This window comes from Mus pahari, chromosome 6 (assembly GCF_900095145.1).
Source record: "Mus pahari chromosome 6, PAHARI_EIJ_v1.1, whole genome shotgun sequence".
Classification (NCBI taxonomy): Eukaryota; Metazoa; Chordata; class Mammalia; order Rodentia; family Muridae; genus Mus; species Mus pahari.
The window spans coordinates 69666060-69680521 of record NC_034595.1 but is presented as its reverse complement, the minus strand read 5'-3'; the positions used below and the strand labels follow the sequence as shown (position 1 = coordinate 69680521).

General features: G+C 49.6%; 1 protein-coding gene and 1 pseudogene across 5 annotated transcripts; both read right to left on the bottom strand.

The window, feature by feature from the left end:
* Nucleotides 1–4210: 4210 nt before the first annotated feature.
* Nucleotides 4211–7403, bottom strand: C6H1orf210 (chromosome 6 C1orf210 homolog). 5 transcript variants are annotated; one of them, XM_021201268.1, is made up of 3 exons: nucleotides 7095–7183; nucleotides 5143–5256; nucleotides 4211–4976 (listed from the first exon to the last, which is right to left on the bottom strand). In XM_021201268.1, exons 2-3 carry the CDS (start codon nucleotides 5159–5161, stop codon nucleotides 4660–4662), a joined length of 336 nt encoding a protein of 111 aa, XP_021056927.1. In that variant the 5' UTR covers nucleotides 5162–5256; nucleotides 7095–7183; the 3' UTR covers nucleotides 4211–4659. The 5 variants fall into 5 exon arrangements, with proteins under 5 accessions (XP_021056927.1, XP_029396071.1, XP_029396070.1 ...); XM_029540211.1 differs by lacking the exon at nucleotides 7095–7183 and adding an exon at nucleotides 7188–7403 and having other exon boundaries at nucleotides 4217–4979; XM_029540210.1 differs by having other exon boundaries at nucleotides 4217–4979; nucleotides 7095–7175.
* Nucleotides 7404–11868: 4465 nt separating this feature from the next.
* Nucleotides 11869–12481, bottom strand: LOC110323763 (annotated as a pseudogene).
* Between the last annotated feature and the right edge of the window lie 1981 nt (nucleotides 12482–14462).

The following is a 14462-nucleotide window of genomic DNA, read 5'->3' as shown; positions in this document are numbered from 1 at the left end:
AGCCCTGGCTGTCCTGGAACTCACTCTGTAGACCAGGCTGGCCTCGAACTCAGAAATCCGCCTGCCTCTGCCTCCTGAGTGCTGGGATTAAAGGTGTGCGCCACCACGCCCGGCAGCTTTTTCTATGTACTGAGGTACAGACTTAAACATGAGATCCTCTTGTTTGTGCAGCAAGCTCTACCGACCAAGTTGTCTCCCAAGCCTGGGAGTTCCGCGTAGTTCCTGTCTGTGGCTTTCGCAATTCCGCCCTCATCTTTGGTCTCCCCACACCATAAGAGACATGGCCATACCTTTGGAGGCAGCCAAGAAGCTGGGTTCTCCTCCAAAATCAGGTCTGGATTGGGGGCTCTGGGGCACAGCATGTAGTGGTTACTGGTGAGGAGTGGGCGGTGGCAAGCTGGGGCCAGGACCTGAAGCCAGAGAGGCCAGATGAGAGAGGCTTCCCTCTCCTCTGGGATCAGCCCCCTGACCAGCAAAGCTATGACCCAGGTCAGGCTTCCTCCCTGTGCCTGGGACCAAGCATGCGGAACACTTGGGAACAGGCTGCCCCATAGACTCAAATGAGTCCTAGAGGGACGGGGTCCAAAGTTCTGTGACTTCAAGATCTTGTTCGGCCAGGCCTGGCATCGACGACAGCACGTTCTGAGAGGAAGTCAGGCTTATGAAACCCTGAGCGGTGTGGGCAGGATAAGCAACTGCAATTTTGAATCAGACACTTACCATCTCCTGGGTCCCAGGTCCCAATCTGTGTCCTGAAGCCTGTGTAGAAATGAGGAATGTGAATCGCTCCTGCGCAGGCTCAGAACGACACTCAGGGTTGTTCCACCTCATTGGAGGCTGAGGGCAGAGAGCGGGTCGAACTGTTTGCAGCAGCTCCTCCCTCGGAGGCAGGAATGTCCCGTAGGCCTGCTCCTCCGGGGTGCTCCTTCAGGGTCTTCAGCTGTGGAAGCCTCTGCTCTTCCCATGCTATTGAGGGTCAGATCATCTCTGAACTCAGGAACAACTGGTAACTGGGACTCCAGAAGCCAGACTCCTCCCCTCTACCTCTTTCCTTCCCATCTCCGGGCCACGCCCTTCTTTTCAGACAACCCCTGCAATGTGTTCCCACCCCTCCGCTCCTCCCTCAGCATCTCCTCTCAGTGGCCCTCTCTGGACCATTCATGCATGACTCTTCTCTATGGTCACAGAACTGACCCTTCCAAACCCAAGACCCCAGGTTGGATGGCTCCCGGTTGAACCCTCTGTCTTGGGTATTTTCCCTGGAAATCCTTCCTCGGACATGGAAAGGTCATTCCCCAACCTGCTTTCCTGTCCCAGGACCCAGATGCCAAGCCAGAAACGAGGGCAGCTCCCCAGGTCCAGAGTCAGCAACTTCCGGTAACTCTGCCCACTTCCTGTCTCTGGAGCCTGTCCCACATCATGGGCCTCATCCCCTATCGGTCTCTTCCTCCACCCCTGTCTGCTCTGCAGCCACATGGCTTTAAATTTATTTATTTAGTTAGTTAGTTTGTCTGCGTGCATACATAAACTACATGAACACACCTGCCCCAGCACACACATTTCTGTGGAGTTGATTCTCTCTTTCCTCCTTTATTTGGGCTCCAGGGTTTGAACCCAGGTCATCCCCAGACTTGCAGGCTCCTTGTATGGGGTAAGAGCCTTTACCGGCTCACCCGGCTTACAAGCACTTTTTTTTTTTTTTTTTTTTCCATCTTGGAGAGGAAGAAAAAAAAAAAAAGACACAGATCACAAATGAGCCATGCTTCCACTGTTCTCAGCTGGCATGTGAGCTCTGACTCTGGGCTTGAGGCCCTAACCAGACCTGTCTATTCCAGCTTCACTCCATTCACTCCGCTAAGCGGGGACTGTCAGACACCTCATTGTGGTCCATCTGAAACCTTTGTCAAGCCCTCCCTGCATCAAACACTTTCCCCCGACCCTTTTCTTCTCTATGGACTTTTCCTTTAAAGCTGATGCTGGGTGGACCCAAGCATGGTGGCTGCCTAGCTTGTAAAGATGGCTCCTTATCTGGGGATGATCTGAAACAGATAGGACCCAACATCCTCCATTCCCCCAACTCACGTGTGCTCCAGGACCCTGCCCCTTGCATTCCCCAAGTCCTGGGTGATTACATCAGAGGTGAATTCATGAGCCAGTTTGGACCAGTGTCTTGCCTGATTGCTTGAAACTGGATTCAAGGTTTTGGAAGTTCTAGGAATGCAGAGTCACATCAGTGTCCCTCTAAATGACAGCATTACAGGTACAATGCCAGCCACCAGTCACAAGCATAGGACAACCTGCTTCCTGCCTCCTAAGTCAACTGTCCCTTTGCTTCTAGGCAAAGCCTGGGTCCTTCCCCCAAACTCCTTTCTGCTTTTAATAAAAGACCCTTAAGCCCCTCCCCTCTCAAGGTAGCCTCTCTGGCTGAATCTACCTTCACCCTTCCCTCCCCATTGTGCCACTGCATGTATGCACAAAGCAGAGGGCTTCTAGAAAATCAGTCCCTTAGACCTTTCCAGGGCTCAGACTCTGTCTGTCAGCCTTATGTGGCAAGCACTTTCCCTTCTGGGCCATCTTGCTGGCCCCATATTTTTATTTTTCTTTTCTTTTTTTCTTCTTTTTTCCCCTCTGCCTCTGCCTCCACCTCTGCCTGTGCACTACCATTACCACTGCCTGGTCTGCCTGTCCCTGAGATTCTTTTTTTTTTTCTTTTCGTCCCTGAGATTCTTGATGAAATCCTCCATATTTGCCTCCACTTTCTCATCTTTTTAGCTTCACACCTCAGTCATTCAACAAATGCCACTGCCCCTTGGAACCATGTACCCCAGAACCCCTTGCAGAACCCAAAATCCATATATACAAGCACCTTATACAAAATTTTACAGTATTTGCATATCCTCCCATCTCATCCCAGTTCTTTAATTTTATGCATGTGGGTGTTTTGCCAGCACAACTGTGCGGTGCGTGTGCATGCAGTTCTAGAAGAGGCTAGCAGAGGGTGTTGGATTCCCTGGAACTGGAGTTCCATATAACTGTGAGCCACTCGGTGGGTACTGGAACTGTACCCAGATCCTCAGAAACAGCAATAAGTGGTCTTAACCACTGAGCCATCTCTCCTGCTCCCACTTTGACTCTTAATAGAATGCTTTCCTGTTACTCCATTTTCATGGTTTCATAACAAAATAATGGTGTGTGGGGTGAAGCCAAAGCTTAATTATTTGTGTCTCCGTGGGCATTTTCAACAAATATTTTCCATCCAAGGTTGGCCGAGTCTGTGTGTGCAAGACCCTTAGATGTGAAGGGTTGAGTGTGCTTGCTTAGCATCAGTGAACAAGCTTGGGTGAGAATCTGAGATAACCCAAAAGTGGAGGGGTGGTGTGTGTAGGGGAGGCTTCAGAGGGAGGGAGAGGGATGCATTAGGGGAGGGGCTAACATGACCAAAATGCACGATACAGGTGTATGGACATGTCAATTACTAACAGATTATTATACACAAGTGAGCCACCCCACATATGTAAAAGTCAGATGAGAGGAGTGCTGGAGAGATGGCTCAGTGGTTAAGAGCACTGACTGCTCTTCCTAGAGGTCCTGAGTTCAATTCCCAGCAACCACATGGTGGCTTACAACCATCTGTAATAGGATCTGATTCTCTCTTCTGGTGTGTCTGAAGACAGCAACAGTGTACTCACATATATAAAATGAATAAATAAATCTTTTTTTAAAAAAAGAAATAAAGTGGGGCTGGTGAGATGGCTCAGTGGGTAAGAGCACCCAACTGCTCTTCCAAAGGTCCAGAGTTCAAATCCCAGCAACCACATGGTGGCTCACAACCATCCATAACAAGATCTGATGCCCTCTTCTGGAGTGTCTGAAGACAGCTACAGTGTACTTACATATAGTAAATAAATAAATCTTTAAAAAAAAAAAAAGAAAAAAGAAATAAAGTAAGAAGAAAGAAAGAGACAAAGAAAAAAGTCAGCTGACAGCTTTAGGAGTCAGCTCTCTCCTTTCACATGTGACCCTGGGGTTCAAACTCAGGGTACCAGCCTTGGCAGCAAGCCCCCTTCCCTTCTGAGCCATTTTAATAAAATCACTATAAACAGAGAGGTGCTCATGAAGGTTTCCTGAAGGAGAGACGGCCTGGGTGGTGTTCTCCAGCTATGAGCAATGCATTTAGGTTCAGAGAAATGTAAAAGGAATGACTTCTTATGCTAGTCCAAAATGAAAATAGATTTATTAATTGCTGTGAAAATATATTATAACCAAGTCATATACTTTATTGTATATGAAAAAATTTTCGGTAAGAAGTTTGGCACGGTCTTCTCCTGCTGGGACATATGTGAAATCCCAGAACTTGTTGGTCAAGGCAGCCCAAGAAGGGGATGGGGGGAGTAGAAAGGTGGTGGGGGGCAAAGAAAGGAACTCAAGAGGCCTGCTCACGGGGCCTCTTCTCACATTCATGCACTGTCAGGCTGTATCCTGGGACAGCGGGAGCCTCAGAGCGTTAATGAGAAACAGAATTGTCACTTTGGTGACCGACCAGTGTCAGAAAACAAGCTCCTGGTCAAGCTTTAGATACTAGCGAACTCTGACCCTGAGACTTGAGGAGTCACTGTCTTTAAACTGCCAGGCACGGAGGGAAGTGTCCAAAGATGGGGCTCAGAGAGAGAAGTGGTCCCGGCTTCCTGTCGTCTCCATCTCACCAGCCCCGGGCTGAATGTAATTGTCCTCAATGAAACCATCATCATCCTCATCTTCACCCACCTGTGGGCGGTTCCTACCCCCTGCTCCGGACAGCGGGCGATGCCGGTAGCTGGCATGGTATCGGCGGCAGAGGTGGCACTTGGCAGCGAGCGCGATGAGAATGGAGAGGACCACCGCTCCCATCACAACCCCTACCAGCACAGGCCATGCCCGGCCCCCGGTGCCCAGTCCAGGGGCCTCAGTTGACGCATTGGTGGCCCCTGAGAAGAGGGCTGCTGAGAAAGAAATGGAGTTACCAGCAGTCGCCTGACGGGACTCCTGGGGGAAGGGGAGGTGGGGAGGGCTGGAGAGAGTGTGGGCAGAGAGAGCCCTTCCTCCAATCTCAGCAGCTTAGGGGCCCAATCTGTCCTCAACCGCCCACACCTCTCTACCACTCACTTATGTTTCCTTCAGGCATGGATAGACCTGACGCAGATGAGCCTTGGCCTCTGCCAGAAAAAGTCCTGGCTCCAGGGATACCACAGGCTCCAGGCAGCCCCAGGGGCACAAGCCCTGAAAAATAGAGGGGTAGGGGTTATATAGGGGTTATATAGAGATTGATCGCACCTTCCACACTAGACTCACAGCCATGTTAGAGTACTATAAATGCTGAGACAGGGCCACTGTCCACACCACTGGTCCATGGAATAGACCCAAAGCTGCTGTCTGTGGGTTTTCAGCTCTAGAACAGGCTAACAGTGGGATGTCTAATGTTCTTAATAACCGTACCTTTAGAATTAGGCACTAGCAGCGTGCTCACAAAATCCATTACATAAGTATAACTACTATCCCTGCCTCACTGTTATGCACACAGAGGCCCCAAAAGGGAAAATGATTCAGCTGAGGCCCCAGAACTTTAACTCAGGGCTCTGACGCCAGAGTGCAGTCTGCCACGCTCCCAGACAACCTGATAGTAGTCAGAGCAGCGGCAGTTCAATAGCAATTGTGTGGAGCTACCCAGCTCTGGAGCAGACGGCAAGAACAGAACACAAGAACAGAAGATTGTCCCCCAGATAGCCAGAGCAGCCCTGCCTCTCTGTTCCTGCATCGGGAGCCTCTCTTCCTACATACCTCAGGCCTTCCAGTGGAACCATCTCAGAGGACCAACTGAGTATGGAAGGGCCCTGATGAGGGTCGTGGCACTCAGGGCTGGGAGACCCTAGGGGAAGGGCATCTGAGCTGGAGAAGATTGCATATATACACGATTAGGCTTGGAAGCCTCGGAAGAAGGTAAACTGTATGGAGAGATGCATGCAAACCAGAGGTACAGCTAGGGAAGGAAGAGGGGGACAGCTGGGGCTGGGCAGTGTCTGCTGGAGGGTGGTAAGAGTCAGAGATGTCCCTGGGGCAGAGTGGCCAGGCAAGGAACTGAAAGATCCAGCTTCTGCCACACTCCTCAGTGTGGTACCCAAAGGATGCCCTGACTTGAAATGCACCACCTTCTTCTCCAGTGACTCAGCCCTCCTCCCTACCCTCTGCCACAGCTGTGTCCAAGCTACCTACTCTTTGTCCCTGTAGTCACCGTCCCCAGCTTCGATCTCCTAACAGGCATCTAACCACCTCCTATCCACTCCAGAAGCCAACTCCGAGCCTATGACTACAGCTCCCGGACATGCCAAACATGTCCTCTTCTTAGGTGTGGGGGACTCAAAACCCAGCACGAGACCCTGAGACCAAGCGAGTTCACTTCTCAGCTCTCTCATTCAAATCAGACCTTCCGGCTGGTGAGGTTGCTCCAGGGTCCACAGGTGACCTCTGCCTCCTCAGCATCCAGTCAGAACTGGCCATTACCAGCCACACACTTCCCTGAGGCAGAGGGCTGGGTAGGGTGGTGTAGGCCTATGGCTGGGGGCTGGGAAGTTTCTGGGCTTAGTGCACCAGGCTTGTAAAGTGAAGAATTCAGGGGTGTGGGGAGAGAAGTGATTGTATGGGGGAAGGGAAGCCTCAGAAACGGAGCGTGCCCAGTTGACTCATTCATTCCCAGGAAACCTTTGGTTGCCTCCTGGGGCCCTCTCTCGAGGCACTCAGTTTGTTATCCTACCATGAATTCATTTAGACTTTCCGAAGGTTTTACACCTGTTCCCTTCCTCCCCTGCCCCGCTCTGTAAATTCTTCCCAGAGACATACACGCAAAGTCACATCCCAAATGCCTCTGAACTCACAGCCCACACCTGCCTGCCCATCCCCCTCCAACTGTCATTTCACAACCCACAACACAATAATGCACACCCCTCAGATCTGCAGATACACACACACACACACACTCAACTGGATCTAGTTTCTCTGTTGCACGCAGGAGCCCTTATGGATCACCCTCTCCCACGACCCCAACGTCCCCTCTCCGCTCCCACCTTCAGACGCTCTGCACAGTCCGTGGAGGTGGCTTCCGGCTGAGTCTGCTGAACCTGGACAGGTGGGCGGGCCAGAGCAGACGCTTGACTCACCTGGAACAGCGGCCGGGTGGGCGGGGCGGAAGTGCAGGTGAAGGGAAGGCGGGGCACCAGCCAGGATTTGCAGCGACCTCAGCAGGGAGGACTCACTCTCACGTATTGAGGGGGGCAGCAGGTTTGCTCCCTCCCCCACTGCTGTGGATTAGTGCAACTGGAATGCAGAAGGGGTCCAGCCTGTCCCCATAGGGACAGATCTCAGCAGGCACTGCTACCAGCCCTGATAAACAAATGGATTTCCAGTGCCGGTACAAAGTTCAAAGTTGAAGCCGGGAGTTTTACAGACCTGCAAAGGCAACAAGCCAGATGGTACCATCAGAGGGAGCTGAGCTTGCTCCAGACTCCCCTGAAAAGTGCTAGCACACGGTGCGTGTGTGTGTGTGTGTGTGTGTGTGTGTGTGTGTGTGTGTGTGTACACTGAAGAATCTACTGGGGGGGGGGGTCAAACCTTCCTTCAGGTCTCCTGGTCTCCTTGACTTTACTTGCTAGGCCCTTGGCCCTCTCTCTTTCTCTTTGCCTCTGTCCTGAGGACGGATGCCTCATTTCCTTCAAGATACAGCTCAGGGTCACCTCTACCCTGGCCAGCAGAGCCTGAGACACCCTTGGTTCAGTGTTTGTCAGGAACCTGGGCTCATTGCCACCCAGCCTGCCTCCTAGCTACCTGGATGGTCTCCCAGGGTAGAAGACAGCATCAGAGGCACACTGGGCTCTCAGTACCCACAGGACCAGGAGGTCACAGCTGGAGAGAGGGCTGCCCAGAGGGGTTGCCAAGTGGATGATTAAGGAAAATTTCTGGGATGTCCTCAGTTTACTGACAAAGGGCTGCGGCGCGAAGGAAAGCGAGCAGGAGCCGGAAGGGTTAATAACTTACAGGCTGCAGGCCTATGAGAATCTGTTTTATCTTCCTGAGCATGTGTTAAGACATTGAGTGGTAGGCATTGCCTGCAGCCCTGGCTTATCCAAAAGCAATGGTTGCTTCTCCATGCAGACAATCGGCCTGTCCCAAAGCCCTTCTCAGTTGGGAGCAGCCCTTTCATCTTGCCTATAGCCTTAGACTGAATGCCTGTCTTAATCTCCATTATTAAGTCCTGTGGCTTTTTAGGTCACTCCTGCATTTTTTCCTTCCCACAACTGCTACCTAGCCTAGACCGGGATGCTGGTAGGGGGTGTGGCAGCTTGTAGCAAGGCAAGCCCTTTGGGGCTAACACCTGTAATGGGTCACTCAGCCTGTTCCTTTCAGAGACCTCTTGGTCTCCTGAGGTTTTTGTTGTCTTGTTTTGTCTGAGTGTAAGTTTAATTTTCTTTTGAAACAGTTATCTGTGTGGCCCAAGCTGTCCTGGAAAGGTGTCGTCCTCCTTCCTAAGTGTTTCCTAAGTGTTGGAGTTAAAGGCATGTGCCGTCACAGTCTGTCTTGAGAGTTTCTTGTTTTGTTTTGCTTTGCTTCAGCAGGGGCATGGTGACACGGTCTGCAGGCTGGGAGTTGGTGTACAAGGCCTGGAGTCTCTAAGGATGAAGTCCCACTTCACTGATAAGAGCCCCTTGTCACGGTAACTCCCACCCTTCCCATGTCACTGGGCCCCTTCCTGCTCTACTCTGGGCCCCAGCTCACCTTCTTTCTTTGCCCAGACCCTGCACGCTGTGACCCCAACTTTCTAACCGACACTTCCAACGCCTGTGCCATTTCTAACTCTAGCTTTGCCCCTAGAAGAGTATGGGTATTCCTCCTGGATTCCTCACCACTGGGGTCCCAACTTGGGTGCTTTTAAAACAGAACTTCCCTGCCACTCCCTAGTCTGGGACGCACTCCCCTTTCCTCTCTTGTGTGTTGGCCTTTGCTCCCACAGTCCAGTTCTGTGGGGCATTGTTGTTGTTGTTGTTGTTGTTGCTGCTGCTGCTGCTGCTGTTTTGGAACCTCAGGTGAGCTATGAGCTGGGTGCCATGATATGATGTCTGTATCTATCTTGTTATCATATCATATCCCTGACATCTGTAATGGTAGCAATGGATATTTCTGAAATAAGTTAATGAGTTGACAATTAATAAATTAATAATTGATATAAGTAAATAAAGTACATTAATAATTGACAGGTGAGTAGCCTGGGAGGAATGACTGGTGTGGTGGAAGATGGAGATGTGGCAGGGATTGAGGTGCAGACTGAGGAAAAGCGGGGATCCTATGAAAATGGGGAGACAACCTAGAAAGCCTGGGAGGCAGAACAGATGAGAAGGAAATGGATGTTATTTCAGGTGGGTCAGCGAGGTACCAGGAAAAGTGGGGTTTATTTTATTTTTGGAGCTAAGAATTCACTCACCAACAGCTAATTTAATCAATGCCTACCATGTCCCAGGCACTGTGCTTGTTTTAAAATGGAGATGTTTCTGTAATACAACCCTATTCTCAGGACCTAACACCCACCCTGTTAGCCACTTTCAAGCATGGAAATCGGTAACATTTGGGGTCACAATACTGTGTGGTTCTGACTATCTATAGTCATGATACTTTTCTCACACCAAAGAACACCCTCTACCCGTGCCCTCTCGTCGTGTCCCCTGCCGCTGGTTTCAGTAATAACCCCATGCTGCATTAACTCTGACCCTCATCCCTGGGCCCCTTCCCACTCTACATTGTGCCCCAGCTTTCTTTCTTTGCTTCTGCTCATTCAGTCTGTTGATTTGCCTTTTCTGGATATTTTGTATAAATGTAATAATATATGTGCCACATATAGTTATTTATTTTATTTAGTCTCACTATGTAGCCCTGACTGGCCTAGAATTCACTATATAGACCAGGCTGGCCTCCAACTCACTGCCCCTGCCTCCGGAGGGCTGGGATTAAAGGCGTGCGCCACCACCGCACCCCAGCCCTGCGCCAGCTTTTGAAGGGACTACTTCATTTGGTTCTCATAACCATCCTACGAGGTAGAGGCTAATTATCCTCTTGCCAAGTGAAGAAAACGAGGTTCTGAGAGAAGAACGGATGTGAATCCCTGGCAAAGGAAACAAACAAATGGTCCACACACCCATCAGTCCCTTGTCCCAAGAATATTTACTGAATGCACACCATCCAGTGAGCAAAATGCACAGCAACCCCCTGGCACTCCAGCCAGGAGCTCTGATGCAGTATGTGGCCTTTCCCTGGCAGCCTGGCAACTGTGTGGCAAGCTCTGGGCACGTTGCTGCTGTCTGTCGGTCTTTCATAGCAGCGATGGACGATAACCCAGCCGAGAAATAAGACTCTTTCAGATAATGGTAAGTGCTACAAGTAAAACAGGGCTCAGTGGTTAAGAGCACATGTTGTTCTTGCAGGGAGTAAGTCCCAGCATTCATGTGGCAACTCAAAAGCATCCGTAACTTCAGGGCATCTGACCCCTCTTTTGATCACCACTGACCGGCACCAGGCATGCAGCAATTACATAGGCATACATGCAGGCAAACACCATATACATACATACAATAAAATAAAGAATTTTTTTTCTAAAGTAAAAGGGCTTCATGCGACTATGGCAGGGGCCTGTGACTTTAGAAGATCAGGATAAGAGGGGACTCACTGAGTTAGGCACTTTACTGTCGCTGTGACCAGCACACTGACAGAAACAGTCAAAGGAGGAAGGACTGATTTTGGCTCACTGTCAAGTCTATCACAACCAGGAAAGTATGCCAGGTGTTCAAGCTGTGGCCGTGAGGGAGTGCGGTGGAGGTTGTTCATGTCACGGTGGACACAGAAGTGGGCATCAACATAGGAAATGGTAGGAGATGGCGCACTCTGGAGGATCTAGAAACCTGCCTCCTCCGGTTGGCTCCACCTTCCAAACTTCTGAGACCCTCCCAACTACCATCAGTGGTTGGGACCAAACATTCAAAACATGAGCCTGTGAGCGACATTTCATACCCAAACCGTAATGTTCCACCCCATCCCCCAAAGGCTTATGGTGTAAAAAAAAAATCTTCTAATGTAGAATTTAGTCCAACTTCAAGTGTCCACAGAATCTTAACATTTCTAACATTATTCAAAAGTCTATGTGGGATCACCCCTGAAACTCAGAATAATCTCTTAGCAGTGAGTCCCTCCCTGTACATAAAGCGAAGGTATAAACTTCCAAATGTTGCTCCATCAACATTCTAGCTTAAAAGGGGAGGAATCTTGCTATGAAAAGAAACACTGAGTTCAAAGCAAGGCCAGTCAGGCAAACCTTAAACCCTATAGCCCCATAACCAACATCCAGGGACAGCATATCACAACGTGCTCTCCAGCAGACCTGGACAGCAGTGTCTCTGTGGCTTTTTCTGTTTTCAGCACACATGGCCTCTCTCGGTCTGGATCCATTTTGGACCTGCAGCTCTCCTCGGCCAGGCACCCACGTTCCCGGCATCTCAGACACCCTAGAGTCTCCACTGCAACTTGGGGAGCTCACTTCATAGGTTCATAGATAACTCGTAGGGACTCCAACCCTACACGGTCAGGCCTCACGGCTCCTCTCTAGAATCTTTAAGAATGATTATGCAACTCCATTGATCAGCACTGCATGTATGATACAAAATTCTACTGCCAGCTTGAGCAGCTGCCATGCCCCAATGGACCATAGTTGCGCAAGAGTGTCTGGGTGGCCAAACCTGGAAAAACATTTTTTTGGGAACGGTACCAAAGGAGCTCACAGTTTATCAGGCAGCAGCTGGGAAATCAGCGGCTAGGCATGGCCACATGCTTCTGTTTATCTCTCTTCTTGATGGCATAGGAATTGGAGGAGCCATTGACAGCGTTGATGTGCTCATCTGCAAGGCACTTACTTGGTGATGGTCTTGGTGTTCCTGAACCCTGAGGAGCACCTGTGCACAGCAGCCAGATGGCCTGATTCACTTGGCTCAGTGGGGACACATCCACAGCCTGCTGTCTCGCTGTCCCACCCCGCCCGATGTGTGTTGAGTCTTCCTGGGGGCCACTGTTGATGGCATTCACTCAGACCTGCAGAAGGTTCTCACCAGTGAGCAGGTGGATAATCCCAAAAGAACCTTGGACGATTCACAGTCCTGAATTTCTTGCCATTGATACAACCGTGCATCATCATGGAGTTAGTAAGGCGCTCCATGATAGGTCAGTGTGCTTTGTGGAAGCACTTGGCAGCATACCATCACTTACTCTGGGGCAGGTACTTGGCACACTCACTTCTTCTTCACAGCAATGCAGTCCTTTAGAGAAATATCATTTATCTGCACATCATCAGTGCTCCATTTCCCAAAGAGCTTGATGTCTGGGTTTCTGCCACCACTGGTGTGACTGCCTCCCATTTAGTCATTCTGAAGCTGCAGACAGGGTTTCTTGGTCATGCGGTGTGGACCTGGCACAGACGTGAAGATGAAAAAACACTTCTTTAAATGGAATTCACTGGAGTAGAACACATTGTGGTACTGACTTTGCAAAGAAGAGGTAGGGTTTTACCAGTTCCTGAAGGTACTCACAGTGTCTTTATTCCTACATACTCACAGCTTGTCTTAGTCGGGGTTTCTATTCCTGCACAAACATCATGACCAAGAAGCAAGTTGGGGAGGAAAGGATTTATTCAGCTTACATTTCCACATTGCTGTTCATCACCAAAGGATGTCAGGACTGGAACTCAAGCAGGCCAGGAAGCAGGAGATGATGCAGAGGCCATGGAGGGATGTTACTTTACTGGCTTGCTTCCCCTGGCTTGCTCAGCTGCTTATAGAACCCAGGACTACCCAGAGATGGCGCCACCCACAATGAGACCTCCCACCCTTGATCACTAATAGAGAAAATGTCTTACAGCAGGATCTCGTGGAGGCATTTCCTCAAGGGAGGCCCCTTTTTCTGTGATAACTCCAGCTTGTGTCAAGTTGACACACAAAGCCAGCCAGTACACAGCTTCTCTCTGTGTCTCTGTCTCTCTGTGTCTCTGTCTCTCTCTTGCTCTTGTTCTTGCTCTCTCTGTGAATACAGGATCTCTTTATATAATCCTAGCTGTTCTGGAACTTTCTATGTAGACCAGGAGACCAGGTTGGCCTTGAACTCACAGAGATCCTCTTACCTCTGCCCCTCAACTGGGATTAAAGGTGTGCTCCACCATGCCTGGCCACAGCTTCTCTTTAACAGTGCTGTTCTCTTTAATAACTATGGCTTCCTTACCCACAACTCTTAGTAAGCTCCTTTTCTGGCCAAACTCCAAGTCTTTTACTTTTCCCCCTTCTGCTGTTTGTTGACAGTTCTCACTATAAACCTAACTAAAATCAGTCGGCAATAGCCATGCTACAGCTGGAATGCTGGGCTGTCTTGGAGTTTTCTCTGCTAAATTAGTCCATTATTTGTGAATTCACCCTCACTCAATTTTTTCTGAATACAGGAAAAATATAGACAAATCCCTTGCCAAAATATAGCAGGAAAATTCTCTAACTCGAATTCACAGTAGAGTTTTGTTCCTGTTGAGGTCGGCCACCCTAGCGCCGCTGTAGCCATTTTGTTCCATGCCTGCCAGCAATTTCGCATTGTTGCTGTAAAATGCCTGCCAGTCATCATTGACACAGAAAAACAACTTGACGCAGAGCAAGATCATGTTGATCACATATCCTGTAATGTTCTGTATGATGTTTGTTAATCTTAAGAAATCCCACAAAACTTTACATAGGACCCATCAGATTAAAGGTCACTATGAACTGTTCTGTCTCAAACAGCTTGAGTCAGAGCTGACCACCAGGAAGCACTTCCCTGTGGTTTTAGCCTTTATAAGCTGACAGAGAAAGTTGTCCGGGTTCGTGGCTCAGCCCCTGAATTCTGAGCTATGGCCCTGATCAATCGTCTTTGGGTATGTATTCAATAAATCATCCCAGTCTGACTGAGATCGGTGTTTGTGTGATGTGTGGGCAACTCCTGGGCCCTAACAGCTTCCATCTGAAACTGCATGAGCACAACCTTTATTGTCTGCACTCCTGCCAGGATTCTGGCTTCTGAAACCCACCAAAATCTCCCATTACATTCTGCTTATAGCGTTTTAGGGCTTCCGTAGACTGCTTCTCCAAACACTTCCAAATTCCTTCAGAACACCAGCTCTAAAGGCCTAAAAAGCCACATGGTGGTTAGATTTAATCAGAGTAGTGTCCCCACCTCTGACACAAAATTTTACATTTAACAACTATCAAGTTTTATTTGTAATTTTGTAAATGTACACATGTGCGTGCGCACGAGCACAAGCACCCCCCCCTCTCTCTCACACATACACACACACATGCACGCTACAACATGCTTGTGGAAGTCAGAGGACAGCC